Source organism: Mobula birostris, chromosome 10 (assembly GCF_030028105.1).
Source record: "Mobula birostris isolate sMobBir1 chromosome 10, sMobBir1.hap1, whole genome shotgun sequence".
In the NCBI taxonomy this organism is placed as follows: domain Eukaryota; kingdom Metazoa; phylum Chordata; class Chondrichthyes; order Myliobatiformes; family Myliobatidae; genus Mobula; species Mobula birostris.
This window is the reverse complement of record NC_092379.1, coordinates 8,777,434-8,790,578: the sequence shown is the minus strand read 5'-3', so window position 1 is coordinate 8,790,578 and position 13,145 is coordinate 8,777,434. Positions and strand designations below refer to the sequence as shown.

The 13,145-nt window shown below is 44.9% G+C and overlaps 1 protein-coding gene across 3 annotated transcripts; it reads right to left on the bottom strand.

Moving 5' to 3' along the window:
• Positions 1-482: 482 nt before the first annotated feature.
• LOC140203798 (transmembrane protein 229B-like) lies at positions 483-13,137 on the bottom strand. Of its 3 annotated transcripts, XM_072269876.1 has the most exons (3): positions 12,910-13,137; positions 6,383-6,690; positions 483-2,435 (listed from the first exon to the last, which is right to left on the bottom strand). In XM_072269876.1, exon 3 carries the CDS (start codon positions 2,427-2,429, stop codon positions 1,890-1,892), a length of 540 nt encoding a protein of 179 aa, XP_072125977.1. In that variant the 5' UTR covers positions 2,430-2,435; positions 6,383-6,690; positions 12,910-13,137; the 3' UTR covers positions 483-1,889. The 3 variants fall into 3 exon arrangements, with proteins under 3 accessions (XP_072125977.1, XP_072125978.1, XP_072125976.1); XM_072269877.1 differs by lacking the exon at positions 6,383-6,690 and having other exon boundaries at positions 12,887-13,137; XM_072269875.1 differs by lacking the exon at positions 6,383-6,690.
• Positions 13,138-13,145: the final 8 nt, after the last annotated feature.

Here is a 13,145-nt window from a genome sequence, read left to right as displayed (position 1 = left end):
GTGAGAGTCTTTATCTTTACGCTGTTTATTACCCCAGTTAGAACCATTGTCTATGCCGAGCATTACCCAAGCAAGAATCAGAATCTGTGTCCACGGGAAGGTCATGAAAATGATTCCAGGATTGAACGGCTTCATATGAAGGGCTTTTGATAGCTCTGGGCCTGTATTCACTAGAATTCAGAAGAATTAGGGGTGACCAGATTGAATCCTATCAAATATTGAATGGTCTGTAGAGTGGATGTGGAGAGGATGTTTCCTGTGGTGGCCAGTGCGATCATGTTTGCTGTTGTGTGCTGGGGCAGCAGGCTGAGGGTAGCAGACACCAACAGAATCAACAAACTCATCCGTAAGGCCAGTGATGTTGTGGGGATGGAACTGGACTCTCTCACGGTGGTGTCTGAAAAGAGGATGCTGTCCAAGTTGCATGCCATCTTGGTCAATATCTCCCATCCACTACATAATGTACTGGTTGGGCACAGGAGTACATTCAGCCAGAGGCTCATTCCACCGAGATGCAACACAGAGCTTCATAGGAAGTCATTCCTGCCTGCGGCCATCAAACTTTACAACTCCTCCCTTGGAGGGTCAGACACCCTGAGCCAATAGGCTGGTCCTGGACTTATTTCCTGGCATAATTTACATATTACTATTTAATTATTTATGGTTTTATTCCTATTTAATTATTTATGGTGCAACTGTAACGAAAACCAATTTCCCCCGGGATCAATAAAGTATGATTAAGGCTAAGAGTCAAGGACTAGAGGTCATTACCTCAGGATAGAGGAACGTCCTTTTAGAACGGGGATGAGGAGGAATTTCTTTAGCCAGGGAGTGGTGAATCTGTGGAATTTGTTGCCACAGGCAGCTGTAGAGTCCAAGTGATTAGGTATATTTAAGGCAGAGGTTGATAGATTCTTGACTGGCAAGGGTATGAAGGGATACGGGGAGAAGGCAGGAGATTGGGGCTGAGAAGAAAATAGGACCGGCCCTGATGAAATGACGAAGCAGACTCGATCGGCCAAATAGTCTAATCCTGCTCCTCAATCTTATGGCCTATTGTCTTATTGAACCCGTACCTCGGTGCAAGCCAGGGTTTATAGGTCCTGTACCCCAACTACAACATATGTCCATGAGATACAATACGGAATTGTCCATGGCACCTGTATGGGAGTCGGCGTGCATGAAACCCAACCCAAGTACATCAGCATTTGCGGACCATGTATCAATTGAGACCAGTGCTTTCAGGAGACTAAGAGCAAATCCTAGAAAAAGCATGCCAGCAGAATCATGATGGGTTTTATTGCAGCATGCAGAAATGTTTCATTAAGACATGGAACTGAGAGAAACCTTGGACAACAATTGGGCACAAGTCCAAGATCCAAACATACATAATATCCCATTTTTAATCACATCTTATGTTGTCTGCAGAGGGAGCTCCAACTCAAATATCAAATGATGTGCACCCTCAATTCCACTCTGGAACAAATTGGGTGCATTATGTAAAGAAATAAAATGGTATTATGTGTGACCTAGTCACATGCCCATAACTATCTTGTAAGAGTAACCAGTCAGGTAAAAGCAGAGTGAATTTTCAGAACAGAGACTGGTTAGCGGGGAATGGGAGGTTTTAGGAAATGAGTTAGCATAAATAATAGGTTTTCTGTCGTTCTCCTGGCTTGATCCACAGTGTGCGATGATTACGTACCTGTCAATATCAGTGCATGCACTGGAAGTGTGGACACCACACAGAAAGAATCATTCATACAGAGGAGCATTGTAAAGAAAAAGCTATTTCTGACAAGTAGTACAAAAAAAAACACAGCTCTTGTTAAATGTCTGTTTTCTTTTGTCCATTTCTGGAACGCTTCAAATGGATTACAGATTGGTCTCTACTTTTCTTTCCTGAGCTTCAAGTGGTCCCACAGTGTGGCCGGGGCAATGTCAGGAGATCGTGGCTCCCCATTTTCATCAAACCTCAAACGCAGGGTGTTCCTGATCACCAGCTTTTCCACAAGAACAGAAGCGCAGAACCAGGGGACCGCATACTCCAGTGTAACCAACCCCATGAAGTCATAGTCGAACTGGGAGTAATCCCAGGGACAGGCGTTGAACTGGCGCAGGATGTATCCCGTTGAGAATTCCCAGATGTAGGTCCAGAGGGTATAGATGAGGCATCTCACTAAACCGGGGCATCGGTCTTTGAGAGACAGGTACATTCGCTCCACCACCATGATGCACGTGCCATAGATGAACAGAGCCCACACACTGGTAACTCCTGGGAACTTCCAGTTAAAATTGATGACAAACTCCCAAGCAGCTGTAAACATCACCTCACAGAAGTACCCATGGATGGCATACAGGTACCAGCGGGAGAGGGCACCAAGGGGTTCCAGCGCTCCCACCATTCTTCTACTTTCTTTACGTTGCATATGGACCTGAACAAACAAAGATCAAAGCTACTTCTGAAAGAATTCTTTTAAGTTTCAGACCCACATTGTCTCTCTCCCAACAACCCAATGCCCAAAATCCAGTTACACAACCAGCTCTCAGCCCATACCCAAACCCCCAATCTCCAAAACCCACTGAGGGGTGGTGGTCACACCTGATCTTCCAAACCCAGAATGATGAACAAACAGAGAATGTCCCCCCACCCAGTCAAACCAAAAGGAGTCCCTACCCTTCCTTTTAAAACCTTAAGGACCCCTGCCCCACCCTAAACACAGAGAGAACTACCCTCAGCCCCCAATTCAACAGACCCAACTACAAAACCCATCTAACATAGACAAGTTTTTCACTTAGAGGATAGTGGGTATTTGGAACGATCTGTCAGAGGAGGTGGTATAATTACGGTGGCTAAAAGTCATTTGAAGAGATATGTGGATGGAAAAGATTTAGGGGAATATAGACCAAGTGCAGGCACATAGATGAGCATCTTGGTGAAGATGGGCAAGTTGGGTCAAAGGATCTGTTTCTGTGCTATATAACCCCAAACCCAGAGAGGGTCTCACACCTCCCCCACACATGCAAGCTCAAGAAAGGGCCACGTCCAACAATGAATAGACACTTTCCCCATCATCCAACATCAGATGCCCAAATCTTGAACCAGATGCCAACATAAATTGCTCAACATCAGACTGAGCCACGTATCATCATTCAACATTGGAGGAGCCAATAACAAAGCCAAGGGAATAAAATGTAGACAAACACCAATATATTTGCTATGGGATCTGTGGCCTGTTCCAGGGAGCCAGCAAATGGTCATGGTCACTCAGGAATCGGAGATGATTGGTAAATCTACACTTGTCTGAATGTCTGATTCTGGAGGCTGGCATTCTTTGGTAATGGGGTTAAGTGATTGCTTGGAGAAAGAGTTCCTCATCCTGGGTCAGTTCCACTCTCCTTCTTCCACAAACCTATTCCACTACAGCATCAGGCTGTTGGGCCCGTGGAAGGGCATACACCTTGAAAAACCAGGGGACACCATGACAAACAATTAGCAGCTTGCTCTTCCACTCTTTGATTTCAATACCTCCATGGTGGAGGGTAACCTTGTGTGTCTCTTTGTGTCATTTCTTTTGAGCTTCAGGAAATGGGGGGGTTGGGTGGTCTGAAGGAGGAGAACTATGTGAGGGTGACAATGTGGCCTATACGTTGGAGTTTATTAAACATAAGAAATAGGAGCAGGAGTCAGCCATCTGGCCCATCAAGCCTGCTCCGTCATTCTTTAAGGTCATGGCTGATTTGACCACGGACTCATCTCCCCCTACCTGGCTTTCCCCCGCAACCCTTAATTCCTCTACTATCCAAAAATCTATCCAATCTTGTCTTAAGTATACTTAATGAGGTAGCCTCCACGTCTTCATGGGGCAAAGAATTCCACAGATATTCCTCATCGGCAAAGCGGTGGATTATTGGTGGAAGGGTTTTAAAGGTGAATGGTCCAACTTTCACCGCAGGAGAGGATGCTAGACAGTGTGATTACGCTATAAACTTGAAGAAAGCAGCATTGGCACAATTGTACCGTATTGGACTTCTTCATTGCTAGTGGCCACAGATACCAGAACCATGTGGATGACATAAGGCATGTTAGAACATAGAACAGTCCCACACAGTACAGGCCCTTCAGCCCACAATGTTGTGCTGACCTTTTAACCTACTCCAAGATCAATCTAACCCTTCCTTGCCACATAGCCCTCCATATTTCTATCATCCATGTGCCTACCTGAGAGTTTCTTTAAATCCCCCAATGTATCTGCCTCCACCACCACCCCTGGAAACACTTTGCAAAAGATGGTAGAATCGTGGACATTGCTTCCAAAGACAGTGACTAATATTTGATTATTGATCATTAATTTTGCATTAGAACAACATAGTACAGGTCCTTTGGCCGGCAATGTTGGGCTGACCTATATAAACATAGACCATGATCAAACCCTTCTCTCCTACTCAGCCACAACCCTCTATTTTTCTTTCATCCATATACCTATCTAAGAGTCTCTCATATGTTCCAAATGTATCTGCTCTATCACCATTGTTTTCTGTGTCAATAAAACTACCTTTGTCATATCCCACCGTGCTTCTTCAAATCACCTTAAACTTATTCCCTCTCTTATTAGCCATTTCTACCCTGGAGAGAAAAATTGCTGACAGTCCGCTCTATCTCTACTTCTTATCACCTATACACTTCTATCGATTCGATGCTGTCTAAGTTGCATGCCATTTTGATCAATGTCTCCCATCCACTACATATAACCATACAACCATATAACAATTACAGCATGAAAACAGGCCATCTCGGCCCTTCTAGCCCATGCCAAACTCTTACTCTCACCTGGTCCCACCGACCTGCACTCAGCCCATAACTCTCCATTCCTTTCCTGTCCATATATCTATCCAATTGAACTTTAAATGACAACATCGAACCTGCCTCGACCACTTCTGCTGGAAGCTCGTTCCACACAGCCACCACCCTCCGAGTAAAGAAGTTCCCCCCTCATGTTACACCTAAATTTTGCCCTTTAACTCTCCACTCATGTCCTCTAGTTTGAATCTCCCCCACTCTCAATGGAAAAAAGCCTATCCATGTCAACTCTATCTATCCTCCTCATAATTTTAAAGAGGATGCTGTCTAAGTTGCATGCCATCTTGGACAATGTCTCCCATCCACTACATAATGTACTGGTTGGGCACAGGAGGACATTCAGCCAGAGACTCATTCCACCGAGATGCAGCACAGAGCGTCATAGGAAGTCAGTCCTGCCTATGGCCATCAAACTTCAGACACCCTGAGCCGATAGGCTGGTCCTGGATTTATTTCATAATTTCCTGGCATAATTTACATATTACTATTTAACTATTTATGGTTCTATTACTATTTATTATTTATGGTGCAACTGTAATGAAAACAAATTTCCCCCGGGATCACTAAAGTATGACTATGACTATCAGTGGAGGAACTTCGTCTTGAGAATGTTCTCATGTGAAAAATTAAAGAAATAACACGTTGCTGGCAGGTCCTACACTGTCTGAGCCTTCATACAATTATCAGTAAACCCAACATTAGAGATGTCCTTAATGATGACTTCAGTTTGGGAAAATAAGAATCAGGAATAGGTCAGCTGGTCCAACCAGATTTCTCCAATTTAATAAGAATACGGTTGATCCAACCTTGGCTGTCACACTCTTTTCCCTGCACCTCAACTCTGCTGTGATTCAACTGTCTATCAGTGTCTGCTGGGACATGTTAAATGACTCTGCTTCCACAGCTGTCCGGGTAGAGAACGTCAAAGAGTCAAAATCTTCTAAGAGAAGAAATTCCTCTTCTTTTGATTTTAAATCAATGACTTCTTACTCTGAAGTTATATCTCCTTGCTTTCTTTATCTACTTTGCAAATGAGTTTTTTAATCTATTCCAAGATCAATCTAACCCTTCCCTCCTATATAGCCCTCATTTTTTCTTTCATCTGTGTTTATCTAAGTGTCTCTTAGATGTGCTTAATACATCTGTCTCATTCTGTGTTATAAAACCTACCTCTCCCTTCCACCAACAAGCCCAACTTTAAATTCGACCCCACCCCACTCTTAGTATCTACCTTGTCAATGCCCCTCAGAATCTTGTGCGTTGAAACATAATAAACTCTCTATTTTCTGAACTGCCCATCCTACTAAATTTGCTTTTTTTTGATGTCATGTCATATTTCTGGTGCACGAATCAACCCAGTGAACAAATCTTTTTGAAGTTAATTGAGAATATAAAGAGCAGGGTAAATCATTGGAAACATATCTGATCTCCACAAGGCATTTGGCAAAGTGGCAGTAAGAGGGTCTTAGTCAAGCATTTACGGAGTTAGGTTTTCTTTAGCATGGAGGGATAGCTGGTTACCTGTCAGAAACAAGAGTTTCAGGATAAATGGCCCATTTTCGGACTGGTAAGGTGCAACCAAGGAGATCCATGGAAGTTCTCAACTGTCTCTTCATCTTGGTAGGCAGTCCCTGAAGAGCGAGGATGACTTGCTACCACATCGGTTTTGAAGGGTCTGAGGCGGCTGATGGGGCCAGTGACCGGTGGAGAACCTGGGCTGGAGGTTTGTGGGGTGGTGCCCTCTTTCCTTTCAAGGGAGTCTGACGAGCTCCCAGTACGTGGAAGGGATCTCAGTTTCATTCCTAATGTTCATATGGGCCAGAGGTTCCCTGGATTGGAGATAGTGCAATTTGTTTTTTTCAAAGAGACATGGGGAACATCCTTAAATCTTCCCCTTTCTCCACCTGACCTGTCAACAAGGCATTTAGTTCTCACTTCTGGTGTCAGGCGTGGAGACAACGTGGCCTGCACTATGCAATTGACTGAGTGGATCTGAGGCCTCACACCAGGGCTATTGATCTGGGAGAGGCCACTGACGATGGTTTGATGAAACTTCAAATGGACCTAGGAGTATTTTGCAGAACCACATATACTAATGACAGATAAATGGAATGAACTTACAGCTAGATTTGCTGTGGATGCAGAGGTAACTGGAAAAACAAGTTCTAAGGAGGATACATAGAGCATGCAAAGAGTACAGAAAAACAGGAAAACAGTGTAATGGCTAAATGGAAAGAATCTCCAGAACGTATCTGTCCAGAGGACTCTATATTCACCTGCATCAAATTCAGAGGTACAGCTAGTGATGAAGAATTCAGAAAGAATGTTTGCTTTGTTGCACATGTGAAGGAATACAAAAGAAGAGAATTCTTGCTTCAACACACAGCGTGTTGCTGGCACTACTCCCATACGGCCATTTTCCCTTTAGTTAATGAAGGATATTCTTGCCACGTTGGCAACGCAGGCAAGTTTGGGTCTTGGGATGCAAGCATTGCCTTCCAAAATAAAAGCAAATGCTGAAAGAAATCAATACGCTGAGCATCAGCTATGGAACCAAAGGAGTACGTCGGTGTTTTGGGTTGAGACCCTGCTAAAGGATTTGTCGAGAACAGGAAAGATCGCCAGTATGTAGATGCAGATGAGGGGAGGGAGTGGGATAGAGGCAGGTAGCTGAGAGGTGGAACCAGGTAGGGGAGAAATGTTGGACAGAAGGAAACAGGTAGGCAAGAGGGTGGTAATTTTGGACAGCACTTTCAGCAGATGGGGCATTCACTGGAGCTTAGAAGAATGATAGGCAATCTCATTTAAACATGCACATCTACAGGAAATAGTTACAATTAAAAGTAAATTTATTATCGAAGTAGTACATGTCACCATATACTGAGATTCATTTTCTTGCAGGTATTCACAGTAGAACAAAGAAATACAATAGGATCGATGAAAAACTACACACAAGCAACAACTGACGAACAACAATGTCAGTTTTGAACAAGGATTTCAAAACTGTGCAAATACAAAATAACAAATAATAATAATAATAAGTAAATAAATAATACTGAGAACATGGTTTTTTAGGGGCGTTGGAAGTGAATCTGTCAGCTGTGGAGTCAGCTCAGCGTTGAGGTAAGTGACGTTAGCCCCTCTGGTTCGGGAGCCTGATGGTTGAGGAGTAATAACTGCTCCTGAACCAGGTGGTGTTCGATCTAAAGCTCATGTACCTCTTTTCCAATGGCAGCAGTGAGAAAAGAGCATGACATGAATGGTGCGTGGCCTCCATGGCCTGGATGGAGAGTGACCCTCACAGGGGAATATGGAAGTAGGGGACTAGTTTCAGAATGAAGCAGACTTGAGGAACAACTTGCTTCTATCAGAGGGCCGTGAATCTATGGAATTCTCTACCCCACAGAGCTGCAGGGACACAGAGTCGTTGAAAATATTTAAGATATTTTTAAATGAAGCAGATCCAAAGATAATGGAGATTCGTCAGTAAGATAAAGATCCATCAGCGAGATAAAGATAGAGGCAGCGAGGCAGCGTTGACGTTAGCATAACAGTTTACATTGACAACAGTCGGGGTTCCATTTCTGCCACTGTAGGAGAGTTTTTCGGTATTCTCCTGTTGAATGCTTGGATTTCCTCCAGGTGCTCTTGTTTCCTCTCACGTTGCAAGGACATACATATCAGCAAGGGTGAGTGGGATGTGGGCAACGGAAGCAAGTCTCAGGTTGCCTCCAGTACATATTCGGACTGTGTTGGTTGCCGATGCAAATGTTGAATTTCTCTGTAAGTTTTGATGTTTCTCTGTGCAAGTGACTATCCTTATCTTTTATAAAGGTGTGGCACAGTGGGTAGAATTGCAGACTCTTATTTTTTTTTACATCTTCTCACCTGCCCATCCCTTTTACCTGGGCCCCCTCCTCCTTTCCTTTCTCCTGTGATGCACTCTCCTCTCCTATCAGATTCCATCTTCTCCAGCCCTTGACCTTTTCCACCCACCTGGCTTCACCTTCTAACAAGCCTCCCTTCCTTCCCACCCACCTTTTTACTTTGGCGTCTTCCCCTTCTGACTCAGTCCTGAAGAAGGATCTTGGTCTGAAATGTCAACAGTTCATCAATTTCCATAGCTGTTTGCTTACTGTAATTCACAGCTTTTTTCTCTGTTACTATGTATTGCATTGTACTGCTGCTGCAAAGTTAACAAAATTCACAACATATGGTGGAGATATTACACCTGATTCTGATATTCTCCAGCACACAGCTCAGTGTTTTTGGCTTCAACAACTTCGTTTTGACTCACTTCCTCCTGATAAACAGTGTTGTTATGGGGCACACATGGCTTTAACCACACCACAATCTAATTTTCAATTTGACTTCTCTCTAGCATAGCTACTTCCTACAATGGTGCTGAAGTTGCTTCTCTCTAAGAAGCCCCTAAACTTCCAGGAGCTCCTCACAACATGCCAGAATACTTGTGCCAGTGCTGCACCTCAGGAGAAATGCAATTAATGGTTACTGTGCGAATTCTCAAGGTTGGGGAATCTTGAAGAAAGCTTGAGAGATTCCAATCCCCAGAAAACCTCCTCTATCTCTGAAAATGTGTTCCATAAGCAACCACTATAAGACCATGTAGTCACACAGCTTGACTCCTGTGTGGATCCTTAACCGTTTTTCAAATCCTTAACCTCTCATACTTTGCCCTCCCTCCTTTAAGAATGCCTTAGTTACCCTTCTATGTGTGTTCTGTGTATTACTGTGCTTTATACCGTGGTCCGGAGAAACATTGTCTCTTCTGATGGTATACATGTCAGAATCTGAATCGGGTTTAATATCACTGGCATATGTTGCGAAATTTGTTAACTTTGCAGCAGCAGTACAATATAATAAATACAGAGTAAAAATGATTGACAGTATATATATGTAAATTAAATAGTTGTGTGTTGGCGCGTGGCCAAGTGGTTAAGGTGTTCGTCTAGTGATCTGAAGGTCGCTAGTTCGAGCCTTGGCTGAGGCAACGTGTTGTGTCCTTGAGCAAGGCACTTAACCACACATTACTCTGCGACGACACTGGTGCCAAGCTGTATGGGTCCTAATGCCCTTCCCTTGGACAACACTGGTGTCGTGGAGAGGGGAGACTTGCAGCATGGGCAACTGCCGGTCTTCCATACAACCTTGTCCAGGCCTGCGCCCTGGAAACCTTCCAAGGCGCAAATCCATGGTCTCACGAGACTAACGGATGCCTGTATAAAAATTAAGCAGTTAAATTAAAATAAGCAATGCAAAAACATAGGTAAGTATTAAGGTAGTGTTCACGTGTTCAACATCCATTTAGAAATCGGATGACAGAGGGAAAGAAGCTGTTCCTGAATCGCTGAGTGTGTGCCTTCAGGCTTCTGTATCTCCTACCTGAGGGTAGCAATGAGAAGGGGGCATGCCCTCGGTGGTGGGGGTCCTTAATGATGAACACCACCTTCCTGAGGCACCGCTCCTAGAAGATGTACTTAGTTAAATGACAATAAAGTTGACTTGGCTTTATCTTTAACCCAAATCTTAATTCTGCAAACTGTTGAAAGTACGGACTGTGTTTCAGGGTTGTTCTTCTTTCTCTGCAACCTCCAGCAACTTTTATGGCTAACGTTAATTTTCTTTTCTGCCACACTTGCAGCTTGCATTTCCTTATTTGCTCCTTGTATTGCTGATATTTGGTGTTTTCATACGTCTGCATTAACTTCCTTCCCCTCAGTTTCCCTGACTATTCTCTTGGGCTTATCACTTCCAGAAAGCAGTTAACGCTCTGGCCGTTCCAGGTTGAGAAGTGGGTGGTGCTCTCTTATCCCTTCGCCATCCCTCTTGTATACTGTACTACACCCTAATGGATTGTCTCTCATTCATTCATTCATGCATTTTTATCTAATTGTCTTGATCTTCCTGAGTCTCTCGTTTGGGGGGCGGGGAGGGGGGTCTGCACAGGAATGGAATAAGCTGCAGAAAGTTGTGAACTCAGTCAGCTCCATCATGGGCTCTAGCTTCCCCAGCATCCAGGATATTTTCAAAAAGGTGGCACACATTATTAAGGACAGCCCACCCCCCCAATCACCCAGGACATGCCCTCTTCTCATTGATACCATCATGGAGGAGGTACAGGAGCCTGAAGGCACACACACTCAGCGATTCTTCCCCTCTGCCATCAGATTTCTGAATGGACATTGAACCCAATGAACACCATCTCATTATTCTTTATTTTTATTTTTGCATTGCTTATTTAATTTAACTATTACATATATACATATATTGAAATCCATACTTTTTCTATTTTACACATTGCAATGTACTGCTGCAACAAAGACAACAAATTTCACGACATATGCCAGTGATAGTAAACCTGATTCTGATCTTTAGACGTGTGCTCCAGCTTCCAAACATGTACCGGTTGGTAGGTTAATTGCTCATTGCAAATTGTGGCGTCATTAGGCAAGGATTAAATCCGGAGATTACTGGGTAGCGTAGCTCGAAGGGCCGGAGGCCCTGTTCCATGCTGCATCTCAATAAATGAACATACCTCTGGCCCCAACTTCTCATATTTATTTCCTTATTTTGTGTTCTCTTTCTTTCTATCTGTGTCCCCACTCTTTCCTTGTCTTCCTTCTCACTCACTCCTCTCTGTAGCCTGCTGACCATAACCCCTTTACCTCTCAATACTGTCTCTCCCTCAGGTAAACCTCTGCCTCTCTCTCTTTCTTTCTACCCCTGTCTCTCTCTCTCTCTCTCTCTCCCCACCTCTCTCCTCTTCAGGCTTTTGCCCCTCTTTCTCATCTGCTCCCACAGCCATCACCCCATTCCCAGTGTTATTCCCTCTCTCCGTATCACCCTCTTTGCTGGATTTCTATCTCATATTTTCCCCTCTTTCATCGTCTGTTCTCTGCTCCGGACTCACCTTCTATCTCTCCCTCCAATTCTCTCACTCCATGTCTAGCCCACTATCTCACTCATTATTATTTCTTTACTTTTCCCACCTGTATGTGCTTAGCTTTCAGAATATTATTTTTTGAGATACAGTGCGAAATAGGTCCTTCCGGCCCTTCGAGCCTCGCCACCCAGCAATCCCCTGATTTAATACAAGCCTAATCATGAGACAATTTACAATGGCAAATTAATCTACTAACAGACACATCTTTGGATTGTGGGAGGAAACCCACGCGGTCATGGGGAAAACGTACAAACTCCTTATCGGCAGCGGCAGGAATTGAATCCGGTACTGTAAAGTGCCGTGTTAACCACTACCCTACAGTGCTTGTGAGCATATTCATCCTTCCCTGTCTCTTCTCTACATATACCACCCCATCCTGTTCTGGGGCCTCTCTCCCTCTCTGGTCCTTGTCTATTCCCTTGCACTTTCTCCGTGTTTCTAACATGAGAAAATCCGCAGACGCTGGAAACCCAGAGCAGTCCTGAAGAAGGGTGTCGGCTGGCCCAAAACTTGGACTGTTCAGCCTTCACTGTAGATGCTGCATGGCCTGCTGAGTTCCTCCAGCATTTTCTGTGTGTTGCTTCTCCGTATTTCTTCCTTTTTTTTTGTACAGTGGCCAGTGTCTGCACACACCTGGGTTGTGGGTGGAAACCAGAGCAGCTGGAGGGAACCCGCAGGACAACCGTGAGCATTCAAAACGTGCACAGGCAGCACCAGCTGTCCAGACTGAACCCAGCAGTGAGCCAACATCTCCACTCACCACTCCATAACCTGCTGGTGGGGCTGCCCATCATATTCTTTGCCAAGACACCAAGGGGGACCATTCGGCCCATCGATTTTATGCTAGCTTTCAATGCCACCTGTCTCTTCCAGCCATCCCCACCTGTTTCTGCTCCCTATCCTGCTGGTGAGAGGGACTTCACCTCAACTCACCCTGCTAGTGGCTCGACCTAACCTGTTGATGGTGGTGGTGGTGGTGGGGGTGCTCTTCAACCTAACTTGCTGGTGTCAAGCCTGAACCTCAACCTACCCCGCTGGCACGCCCCCCTCCCATTGGTTACCTTCGACGTCAATCAACTTGTACCTGCAGCGACTTTCCGCCTGTATCCGATCGGGACATCGACGGGCGGGCACGACACCCGTTCGGGAGCGGGCGCTCGCCACTTTACTGGAGGCGAGCGGCGAGCACGGCTGGCCGACCGAGCTCAGCCCTGACGCCGGTTCTTCCCGATTCTCCTCCTCCTCCTCCTCCTCCCGGCTCCGTGCTCTCTCCCCGGCTGGAGAACGTAAACATTGCGCGATGACGTCTCCCGCCCGCCG